Source organism: Fopius arisanus, unplaced genomic scaffold, assembly GCF_000806365.1.
Source record: "Fopius arisanus strain USDA-PBARC FA_bdor unplaced genomic scaffold, ASM80636v1 scaffold00099, whole genome shotgun sequence".
NCBI lineage: Eukaryota > Metazoa > Arthropoda > Insecta > Hymenoptera > Braconidae > Fopius > Fopius arisanus.
In genome coordinates, this window is record NW_011887838.1 from 334802 (window position 1) to 346899 (window position 12098).

The 12098-nt window shown below is 38.1% G+C and overlaps 2 protein-coding genes across 4 annotated transcripts in view; one reads left to right on the forward strand and one right to left on the reverse strand.

The window, feature by feature from the left end:
- Positions 1-39: 39 nt before the first annotated feature.
- Positions 40-2406, reverse strand: LOC105271020 (dolichyl-diphosphooligosaccharide--protein glycosyltransferase subunit 1). Its single transcript, XM_011312317.1, has one exon. It carries the CDS (start codon positions 2032-2034, stop codon positions 211-213), a length of 1824 nt encoding a protein of 607 aa, XP_011310619.1. The 5' UTR covers positions 2035-2406; the 3' UTR covers positions 40-210.
- Positions 2407-4552: 2146 nt separating this feature from the next.
- LOC105271021 (putative gamma-glutamylcyclotransferase CG2811) overlaps positions 4553-12098 on the forward strand; it is a 52619-nt gene continuing 45073 nt past the window's right edge. Inside the window, exons 1-2 of one of the 3 annotated variants that reach the window (XM_011312319.1) lie at positions 4553-4663; positions 4827-4976. Coding sequence is in view for 2 of the 3 variants with exons in the window: in XM_011312318.1 (XP_011310620.1) it covers positions 4646-4663 (18 nt within the window). In the remaining variant the exon portion in view is untranslated. The remainder of the gene's footprint in view (positions 4664-4826; positions 4977-12098) is intronic. The other 2 variants (XM_011312318.1, XM_011312320.1) reach the window with 2 other exon arrangements.

Here is a 12098-nt window from a genome sequence, read left to right on the forward strand (position 1 = left end):
ATTTGTAGAATATAAATGAAAAAATATGATTAATACAAATTTATGATTTATTACAAATGATTATATTGGAGTTACAATCCAACGGTCTAGAACATTTTTCTTCTAGATTATTTTATGTCCGTCTTCTTTTCTTCTCATTTAATAGATCATTTTGCAACCGATGTTTCTTCCTTCTTCTATCCTCTCGCCCCTATTCGGTTTTCAAGTCTCTCAATGCAATGATTTGACAATAGCATTGATCTTTTCAACGCATTCTTCCTTTTTCCTAGTGATGATGCCCTCAGCATCGACGAACTGCTGACGACTGATTTTTCCAGGAACAAGTTTGTCCACATAAAGTGCCTGTTGTTGGTTATAAAATTCCTTTAATTGTTTATCGTGTTTTTGAAGTTCTTGAATTCTTTCATAAACCTCGGCTGAATCACTCCTTAGTTTTTGGGCTAATTCGTTAACAGTAGTGGTGGCATTTTTGTATTCCTGATTGATAGACTTCATGGCAGAAAGAAAGGCTCCAGTATCCTTATTTGCCTTGAGATAAATCAAATGCTCATCGAGCTCATTATAAGAAGTAACTCTCCTATCCTGAGCAACAAGAATCTTCTCACACTGCCCTGCGATTCTCAATCTGCTTTCTGAAGCTTCATCTTTATCAATTGAGAAATCTAAACGAACATAGATGATGACCAGTAAAAAGAGTAAATAAAGAGCCACTGACACTAATACAGGCTCCTGCAACATTAGCATCCTCGGAAAGTTGTACTTCAATTTGAAATCTTGAATGTGATTCTCGACAAGATTTTTTTTCGTAATTGAAATCACAGGACGTCCGCAAGTATCCAAGTAAGAATAATGTAAAGAATCAGGCAGTCTGGTGGCTTCATAAGGCAGAACCAACTCTAGATTTTTCGATCCTTCTGGCAAAATAATGGTCAGAAGCAATTCATCAACCACCATGTCATCAAACACATGATCAAGGACTCTCATCTTTAAAATGAAGTCTTCTCCATTCTGAAAAAGATATTCATAACTCGGTACATTATATCCAATAGTATAACGAGTTTTCCAGCCTCCAAATAATGGGAATCTAGGTCTCAAATTAACGTCGACAGAATCTTTCTTTACTCTAGTATGCGAGGTAGAGATATTTCCTATTTCGTCTCTATAATATATATCAGAAGCAGCCGCTGGTAGAATCGTATCAAAACTCTGGATGCTAGCCTGTCCTGATCTCGATTCTCTAGAGTATTCATACCTCGAAAATGATCCCTTCAGGAGAGCACCAGTGTGAAGAAGATCAATAGTCTCTTCAACAGCGATATTACCCCAGTGAGAAACTTCTAGAACTCGTTCCAGGCGTACCACAGTCAAGAATTTGTTGTTATTCTCAAAATGGACTGTAAATTCTTCATAACTATATGGTAGACGTTTCTCCAGTGGCCCATAAATAATAGTTGTATCAGTTACTGAGACTGGTTTGATCCTGGTAAAACTTTCAAGATTTCTCGAAGGTAGAACAACATTAGTAGTTTGTTTCAGTACATTGTAAGGTGACCAAATTGCAGCATTTCCTATGTACTTTACCAATTGTTTTTCTTTTTGAGAGATTTGTTTCGGATAAGGGGCTAATTCATGGGTTGACACACTTTCCACCTCCACTGCTATTGTACGGCCTGATTGGAGAGAGTCCTTCAGCTCTATCTTGTATAGAATTTGCCCTTCATGGCCAGGCAGTTTTGTCCTCAACAGCACCAATTCAGCCCTACTCGCGTCCCTTGTGTGTGCACCGATATAACTCAATGCTCTATTTTTCTCAGATTCCATTGCATAGTAGAAATATTTTATTGGAGTTTTACCGGTGTTCTCCACCACGAGTTTCGTTGTTATTTTTGTTAAATGAGATTGAACATCTATCGTTCTGTCCACATTTTTCAGCACAATTTCTGTGTTAAACTCTTCCAGGGCGAAAATTATTGTTAATGATGATAAGAACATCAAGATCGCCAAGGACCTCAATGAATTCTTGACCAGAGTCATTTTTTACAATTTTCACGTACTTTTAGAAGTTTGTCTCACTCAACTTTTTTTAGCCAATGATTAGAGTATCCACTGATAATTTGAGGTTTAGTAGTTCGAACAGACTGATATAAACGTGGCGGGCGGGTAAAGACGTGGCCACTGCTCATTCCATCAGATCTTGTCACTAATTTTTTTGATTGGATTTTCGACGATATTGGTCCTCTTGATTGGTACTTCCGTCGAGTATTATTATTATTATTAATATTATTATTTAGACCACTGTGTGAAAGGTAATTGTATTCCAACTACTCCTTTAGTAAATATTAGTGAAATCTATTAGTAAAAAAATTGCAGGGTCGCGTTTATTCAGACTTAAAACTTGTTCTTTTTCTCCCATTAGGGGGCGTCGGACATCACCCAGTGTTCGCCCAGAGCAGAGATTATAGGGGAGATTGCTAGGACTTATGGAAAGGCTTGGGCGAGTAATTCATTGCGGCGGCTACGGAACTACGCCCAGAGAGCCCGTACGTGTAAGTAAAACAGGTCGCGAGCCCGTGAGTGTTGATAATTTTCAGAGCCCATGAGTATGGATACGACAGAGCGCGCGCCCGTGAGTGTCGATAATTCGAGGCGGTCGTGAGTGTCAGTAAGGTAGGGCACTTATTGAAATAACGATGACGTCCGAAAACGAACGAAAACATCCGATGTACCGGAGAGTGGGGGTATGATGGAGACACAACCGATGGACGGAATGAAAAAGCAATTTACGTTCATAAATACGCCATTTGTTTAAAAAATTGAGGAAAAATTGTCTCGAACATGTATACTCAAACGATTGAGAATCGTCTGAAACGTGGAGATTTATTGGTCCCTCGGAACTTTTTTTTTTGAGCGATATCTTTTTTGTTAACAAATTAAAAAATGACTAAACAAATTGGGGAAAAATTGTCTCGCAAATATATATTCACACGATTGGGAATCGCTTGAAACGTCGAGATTTATGGGTCCCTCGGAACCTTTTTTTTTCAACGGCTCTATTTTTGTTAACAAATTCAAAAATGATTAAACAAATTGGGGAAAAATGGTCTCGCAAATGTATACTCAAACGATTGAGAATCGTCTGAAACGTGGAGATTTATGGGTACCTCGGAACTTTTTTTTTTAAACGATATCTTTTTTGTTAACAAATAAAAAAATGATTAAACACATTCGGGAAAAATTGTCTCGCAAATGTATACTCAAACGATTCAGAATCGTCTGAAACGTGGAGATTTATGGGTCCCTCGGAACTTTTTTTTTTAAACGATATCTTTTTTGTTAACAAATTAAAAAATGATTAAACAAATTCGTGGAAAATTGTCTCGCAAATGTATACTCAAACGATTGAGAATCGTCTGAAACGTGGAGAATTATGGGTCCCTCGGAACTTTTTTTTTAAACGATATCTTTTTTGTTAACAAATAAAAAAATGATTAAACAAATTCGGGAAAAATTGTCTCGCAAATGTATACTCAAACGATTCAGAATCGTCGGAAACGTGGAGATTTATGGGTCCGTCGGAACTTTTTTTTTTAACGATATCTTTATTGTTAACAAATTAAAAAATGATTAAACAAATTCGGGAAAAATTGTCTCGCCAATGTCTACTCAAACGATTGAGAATCGTCTGAAACGTGGAGATTTATTGGCCCCTCGGAACTTTTTTTTTTAACGGCTCTATTTTTGTCAACAAAATGGAAAAATGACTAAACAAATTCGGGAAAAATTGTGTCGCAAATGTATACTCAAACGATTGAGAATCGTCTGAAACGTGGAAATTTATTGGTCCCTCGGAACTTTTTTTTTTAAACGATATCTTTTTTGTTGACACATTCAAAAATGATTAAACAAATTTGAGAAAAATAGAGCCGTTGAAAAAAAAAGGTTCCGAGGGACTCATAAATCTCCACGTTTCAGACGATTCTCAATCGTTTGAATATATATTTGCGAGACAATTTTTCCCGAATTTGTTTAAACTTTTTTCAATTTGTTAACAAAAAAGATATCCTTTAAAAAAAAAAGTTCCGAGGGATCAATAAATCTCCACGTTTCAGACGATTCTCAATCGTTTGAGTATATATTCGTGAGACATTTTTTCCGCAATTTGTTCAACAATTTTTCGAATTTTTTAGAGTGAACTCATTTTTCATTCCGTCCATCGGTTGTTTCTTGATCGTACCCCCACTCCGCTTTATATCGAATGTTTTCGTACGTCACGGTTTCCGCGAATTATCGATACTCTCGGTGTCATGCTGTGCCGAATTATCTACACTCTGGGGCTCGCGCTCTGTCTTATCCATACTCACAGGCTCTGAACACTAGCGACACGCACGGGCTCTGAAAATTATCGACACTCACGGGCTCGCGACCTGTTTTACTTACAGGTACGGGCTCTCGATCTGCTTTACTTACAGCTACGGCCTCTGATTTAGTTCCGTAGCCGCCGCTACGAGACTTCGTTGATGAATTTTTATCATATGAGCATTGCTGACTTCTTCTATCATCTCTGGTTAAGCCCCCTCTCGCCATTTACAGGCAAGTTGTTTTTTAATTACGTATTTCCATTATTCTATCAATTCGTCCGAGAGGCATGGCATTTGTCAATTATGTAAGTAAATAGATGATAATCTTATTGAAAATACATTTCGAAGTAACCTCTCATTAAGTATTGTTCTTAGTAGTTCCCTATTGCAATCAAGGATAAAATTGTTCTTTAATAATTTATATTGATCTCTACTACTTAAGTTGCTATGGAACTATATTTATTTCAGATACATTCTTTGTGCTATATGAGGAGAGAGAACTCTGAGAGAGCTTTATAAGTACACATGAGGGAATTATCATTATCAAGCTAAGGAAAAAAACGGATATCGAAATATTGAGTCATGAATTCTCTCAATACGATCATATAAAAATCTAAGGTAAATGTCTAGTTCAAGTCCACCACGCCATTCTAATTATTGGATTGGATGGGTTTCCATCCTCTTATTAAGGGTCTGATCATCTTTTCCCCGAGAAACAATTAGTGTAGGCGATATCACTGTTAATACACCGCACTCTGAGTTATGCAGAGCTCCGACGAGGACGTGGCGGTTTGTGTGCCCCTAAGACAGCACAAAAAGATGGAATTTCCAATCGGTCTTAAGCACAATTATAAACTCTCAATTTGACCTCGCTCGACCACGTACAGTCACTGACTGGACTCGGCAAGTGATTTTTCTGCCCCTACCCTTCTGTAGTAATCCAAACTATATTTAATATTTTAATAAATCACTCACTCGTCGTGTTGATAGCGACAGTATGTTAGGGGGGGTCTAGGAAAAGAAATGATAATTTAGATGATCGTTATTATTGGTGGAGGTGAACCATATATTCACAATGACTAACAGTCCATTACAATTTATAGTTGGGTGGTCGACTAGGCTGTGTAACTTGAACTATAACACTTTCTTAATCACATTTCTGTCTTTAAGAGAGCTAACCCATTTGATTCACATGTAATATGAAAAACAAAAGATAGGAAACTCCATCGATTTTTCTATACACATACGATTCTATTTAATTGTTATGAAACTGTATTTATGTCATAGGTGCCCGTAATCACGGATTACGGGTCCAATGACATAAAATAGTGTACGAAACACGTGCGTTATAGATTTTTCGACCCTTGGGATGGTCAAACTCGCCTTCGGCTCGTGTTAGAACCCTCCCACGAGCTAAGAAATCCATTACGCACTTGCTGCGTAACATACTATTGTTTTGGGTTGATTTTATAAAAGTTGTTAATTGAAAAAACTCTCTAAAAGAAGTCTATGGAATCCATTTTTATGTACAAAGTTATGGGTTCAACTGTGTTCTAAAAACTTGCTTTAAGTCCAACTTTCTGCATGCTATTTTGTAAAAGAAAAGAAAGGAGGAAGATAGAATGAAACAACTGGGAACAAATTTGAAATGTAATATTTCTTTAAAAGATATCACGATGAATTAAATTATACAGAACAATTGACTTCTAGTAATTTTGTCTCTAAAATGATTAAAAAATTAAAATTAAGTTAATAAAATTAATTACACGGAGGGGGTGAGCGGATGTGGAGGGGTATGACTTTCATAAGTGTTCCAATTCCTGAACACGAAAAAATCGAGACCTCAATTACCTCGTTGAAGTGCTATTTGGCGACTTTACGGGAATTATTTTTTTTTTAATATTAGATATTCAACATGGCGTTACAATACGTTAATGACATTAAAAAATTTCTATAATTCTATTAAATAATTGTTAAGATAATAAAAATTCCATGCAAGACAGGCAACGTGCCAATAATAATTGAGAAAACGGAAATCGCATATACAAAATTAAGAACAAATCGATGGTTCCAATTCAAGGAAAAACTATTTAAAAAATCGTAGATTTTTTGACTGAAAAAGCTGAACAATAGAAAGTTTTTACTCATTATGTAAAGAAAACCAATTCAAAAGAAGAGAAATGTATTTCAAAGAGTATATACTCGTTATGCTGTGGACTGATAATCTATTAATGGGATTCCATCAACATTTAAATTGATAACCATTCCTCCATTATTTATGACTGTTTAGCAAGAAATGCATAAGAAATTAACATCATTTTTTTCATTCATTACTTCGTTTATAGATTTTAATTATCGACCCATGCAAGGAATAACCTAAATTCAATGGAGTTTTATATTTAGAGTGTTTCCATTTATCTCTAGAACTCCTTCCATGCTGCCATATGCTCGAGTGGCGCGCGATGCAATTTTAGTCAATGAAAAATTTGCTATGTTTTGGATCGGGATTTCTGGAAATGCCGCACATTAAGGCTCGGGTGGAGGGATTTTTGCCCGACATGTCCCTAGGAAATTCCCTAGAAAAAACGCGTTTTACGGGTAACTAAATGCCAGCCCCTGTAGGCCCTCAAAAAATATAATTGTAGGGTCAATCGACAGATAATTATTTTTGCCGGGCCGGTAATTAGGTCTCAAGGGTGGGAAATTGAGGAATGAACGTGTAAATTACGTTCAAAGAGACCCGCTAGATTTCACCAAGATGAATTCTCCAATGATCGTTTGGGGAAAAATATGGCGGCTCAATCACTGCGGAATAAAAACACTCCCCACAATTTACACATCCACTTCTCACTCGCGACACCTAATTACCGGCCCGTGAACACAATTATTACATTTTTCGCGATTTTTCCCGGAAAGATTCGATGCACTGAACGCCCGGAGTTTAGGTTCGCGAGTACGAAGCGATCAGCTGTCAATTTTAGGGAAACGAAGTTTAGATAGATGGCGACAGTGTGGCTTCTCGGCACAATTCCGATTACTTTGGCGCCGCGATTTAACGGTTGTTTTCCGAACTATTTTGTCTCGCGAGTTCGAGAAAAATAATGAAAAAATTCCCTCTACACGGTATTTCGAGATATAGCGGGAAAAGGGGGCAAAATTTGACCCCTTTTTTTTGAAAAATATGGTTTATATTTTATATATTACTGAATAAATCTAAATCTATAATATCATATTATATGAAAATTTCTAGCCGTTTTTTTAACCTTTACATCATCTAGCGGATTTTTCACGAATTATATAAATTCGAATGACATCTTGCCGCCATTGTTTTCCTTCATTCTCCTTTGTTTTTCAAAGCGTGTTAATCAGGCAGCGAAGCAAATTACAGTTTTTTTTTGTGATTTTCAAAGTGAATTAAAAGTGTTAAAATGTCTAACACATCCTCTCATCCTCAATTGCATCCAAAGCTTGCTCATTTTTCTATATTTACCTCATTTGGAGGGCTTGTTCAAACAAACAGACTTTACCTCCACGTGTTGCATTCTGGGTAACGCCAAAACAGTTTGAAGATAAAGCCAAAAACTAGCTAAGTTCCCCCCTCACATCTCTTTTTTTTGTGCTAATAAGCATGTAGATTTGAAGGCATAAAAAAAGCGGGGTCCAGGGGCAGCGCCCCTTGCGGGGCCCAGGGGCGGAGGTCGTAGGGGGTTGTGGGGGCGAAGCCCCCCCAGTCAAGAATAAAAATTGGCTTTATCATTAAAGATAATAATTTGGGAAAAAATCACAGAAGTAATTAACTATGTAATTAAACAAAAACAACAACAAATAGTTCATTTTTAGCAAAAAAATAACAAAATTAGAACATGTAAACATTAATATTTAGTGCTTTCTCTGTATAATTATAGTTTATACAGCTGAAATGTATAAATAATAATATTTTCACAACTTGAATTTGAAATTAGAAATAAAAATTTCTACTCAAAACTTTCCACATTTTTAAAATTATTTTGGTTATTGACAAGGCTGAATACCCCTCCCCCCCTCCCGCCGCCTTCCACCCCCAATCCCCAACGTTCCAACATTGTAGGATATAAGTTGGTATTATTTGAAATTTTTACATTAAAAAATCGAAAACTACTATAAATAATAGAGAACGATTTTTTTTATTTTTCCCGAATTCCTGAGACAAAATACTACGGGAAACCACCACCAGACTGTGGCGCCAAAGTAATCGGAATCGTGCCGGCCTCTCAATCTCGGAGGGGCAAAAATGGGTTTCACAGCAGAAGTGATCAGGAGCGTATGAAGGAGGGGCACTTTTGGGGGGATAATATCCCAATGGGGGGATAGGAATAAATGGTACTGGGAGGGAGAATTTCTAAATTAGGGGTTAGACAGATGCGTCAAGATAGAGGGTGGGTGGAAGGGTGAAACTGGGACTGAGAAAAGGGTGCGTTTATAAACATGGTGTTTGTAGGCATGGTTAGGGGTGCAGTGAAGGGATGAAAATGGGATGAATGCTTGCAGGAAATAAGGAGGTTTTAGGGTGAAGGGATAAAATGCTTCTGGATAAAAGGGGGGGTTTTTACACCCTCATTAACACATTTCCAAGATGGCCGACGGGGTAAAAATCTATACAGGGATGACAAAAAATGTCTCCACAGGGGTGGGTAAATCGACTCAGGGGGTGATTCTATGTCGATCTGTACCTATAAATTTCGACATTTTTTTTTCCCACCCTCATTAAGCCTCTTTCAAGATGGCCGACGGGGTAAAAAAAATGTCTCCACAGGGGTGGGTAAATCGACTCAGGGGGTGATTTTGAGTCGATCTGTACCTATAACTTTTGATCTTTTTTTTTCCACCCCCACTATTACATTTCCAAAATGGCCGATGGGGTAAAAAAAGTCTTTACAGGGATGGGTAAATCGACTCAGGGTGTGATTCTGAGTCGATCTGTACCTATAAATTTTAACCTTTGTTTTCCACCCTCACTAACCCTCTTTCAAGATGGCCGACGGAGTGAAAAAGGGTCCACGGGTGTATGTAGATTGATTCACGGAATGATTAGACGGAATTCCGGAGTCCTATCAGTGAATTGGAAAAAAATAAAAATAGAAGTGCGAACTGAGTGCATTGGAAAAAAATTATGGGTTGAGTGTGGGAAGAGTGTGCCAGGATGCAAAGGAAGTTCATGGTGGGATGAATTCATTCGGCAAAAATGATGGTTGAGGGTTGGGAAAATGAGTCATGGGGAAAATGAGGGTTGACGGTGGGATGAGTGCATTGGAAGAAATGCAGAGTTGAGGCTGGGGTGAGTGTGTCAGGGTGAAATGGGGGTTGATGGTGGGATCAGTCATGGAAACAATGAGGGTTGATTGTGGAATTAGTAGATGGGAAAAAATGGGGGCTTAACGGTGGGATGAGTGTGGCGGGCAGAAAGGGGATTTTGCCCATGACTCATGGCACTATCAAGCCCCATTTCACCCTGACACACTCATCCCACCCTCAAACCCCAATCCACCCTGATAAATTCAGTCGACCTTCAACCCATCAGTTTCTCCCACGTATTCATCCTACCGTCAAGCCCCCATTTTGTCCCATCCACTCATCTCACCATCAACCCTCGTTGTTTCCATGACTGATACCACCATCAACACCCATTTCTTCCAATGCACTCATCCCACCATCAACCCTGATTTTCCCCATAACTCATTCGATCATCAACCATCTTTTTTTCTGAATGAGTGCATCCCACCAGCAACCTCCTTTAAACCCTGGCACACTCTTCCCAACCCCTCAACCCCTAATTAGTTTCCAAAGCACTCAGTTCACCTTTCTATTTTACTTTTTTCCAATTCACTGATTGGACTCCGCAACTCCGTCTAATCATTCCGCGAATCAATCTACATGCACCTGTATACCCTTTTTTTACCCCGTCAGCCATCTTGAAAGTGTATTAGTGAGGGTGGGAAAAAAAGGTCAAAATTTATAGGTACAGGTCGACTCAGAATCACCCCCTGAGTCGATTTACCCACCCCTATAAACACTTTTTTTTACCCCATCGGCCATTTTGGAAATGTAATAGTGGGGGTGGAAAAAAAAGGTCAAAAGTTATAGGTACAGATCGACTCAAAATCACCTCCTGAGTCGATTTACCCACCCCTGTAAAGACTTTTTTTTTACCCCATCGGTCATCTCAAAAGAGGTTTAGTGATGGTGGAAAAAAGTGGATTCCACATTTGGATACATCTCCGCCGTTACGCAAGCTTTCTGCTCACCAAGTTTTTCTCTACGTTCTGATTACGGTTACGGATGCTCTCGGTGATGACATTCGCGCCGGCGTCATCGGCGGCCCGGAATCTGACACAGACTTGCTATCGGTATCCTACCGCGTTGGCACTACTTAGCTCTCTCTCTGCTTTCTTTTGATCTTGGTTTAACTCTAGGTTAGACTGGCTAGTAGTCTAATCAATCTAGCAGATGAATACATTGCAACCCTTAATTAATTCAGCTGTCCATGAAATTATATCAGTAGATGCGGAAAAGTGCCCCGAAGAATATATCAAAATGTTTACGCACAGTTCGACCGGGAACATAAATAAATTATTCAAAAACTGTCGACTTTCGTGCGCTTAATGTCAAGAATGTCAACTACAGCTATTGAGCTCATCTAATTTCAAAGACATAAATATTGACATGTAGAGCGAAAATTGACGTATAAACCTGAACCAAAAAATCATCCTCTACTTCCTATAATAATAATGTAGAAAAACATTCAGGCTCCGTAACTTCATGAATTTATTTATGTTTTACGGCTCATCTCTTTTTTGCGTGCGCATCTCAATACAACACGCGCGATGCGCAGCGGATTTGAGTGGAAATTTCATGCTATCATGAATATTTATATCATAATTTTTGGATTATACACATTATGAACCCTTCAATTATTTGTTAGGAAGTGAAAATTAATTAATGGAATAGGAATAGAACAAATACTAATAATATTGTGGAATTATTTATGACAATATACAATATTTTATCTGGTAAATTTCCACTCTCCTCCATACACTTATAGGCTAATTCTCCTTTTTATCTACAACTCGTGAGTTTTGCCTTAATCAATGTTTTATTTGTTTTATTTTACGTTCCAACTACCCTCCCCTAGTAAAATTATAAAATATTTCCCGAACCTCGCTAATTGCTTTAGGGCGTTCCCCGAAAGTCAATAAACTTATAAAATGTCCTCAACCCTTGGGCCTTCCCCCAGTGTCCCAAGCTTTGTACTCCTTCCCCCTTTTCCCCCTCACTCTTCGATTGAAATCATAGGAGCCCTGCACCACATGGGGTCAGGGTCCTTTTGGACTGCCCCGCTCCACATTGAAGTTTACCACCCCTGGTCTCCCTCTTTACCTCATTTACTATATTCCAAAACCAAATACTCAGCTTAATTATTTAAGCACCTGCAGTCCTATTATTTTCTTCAGATCGCTTTCACAAGTGGAACTATCTATATCGCTTACGCTCCACAGAATTTAGTGTCAAAGACTAGTGAAGATTTCGTGTTTTTAAATTTGAGGGTTACCCGTGTTTTGAGGAGCAGCTGGTCTTACATCTGCGGGACCTACCGATATATGTTGGAAATGTGTTTGTTTAAGAGTTAGACCTCTTGAACTCCTGAAATTTTCAGTGTCTAATAAGAAAATTTACAATGTCTCATCCTGGTGTTTGTTTCGTTTG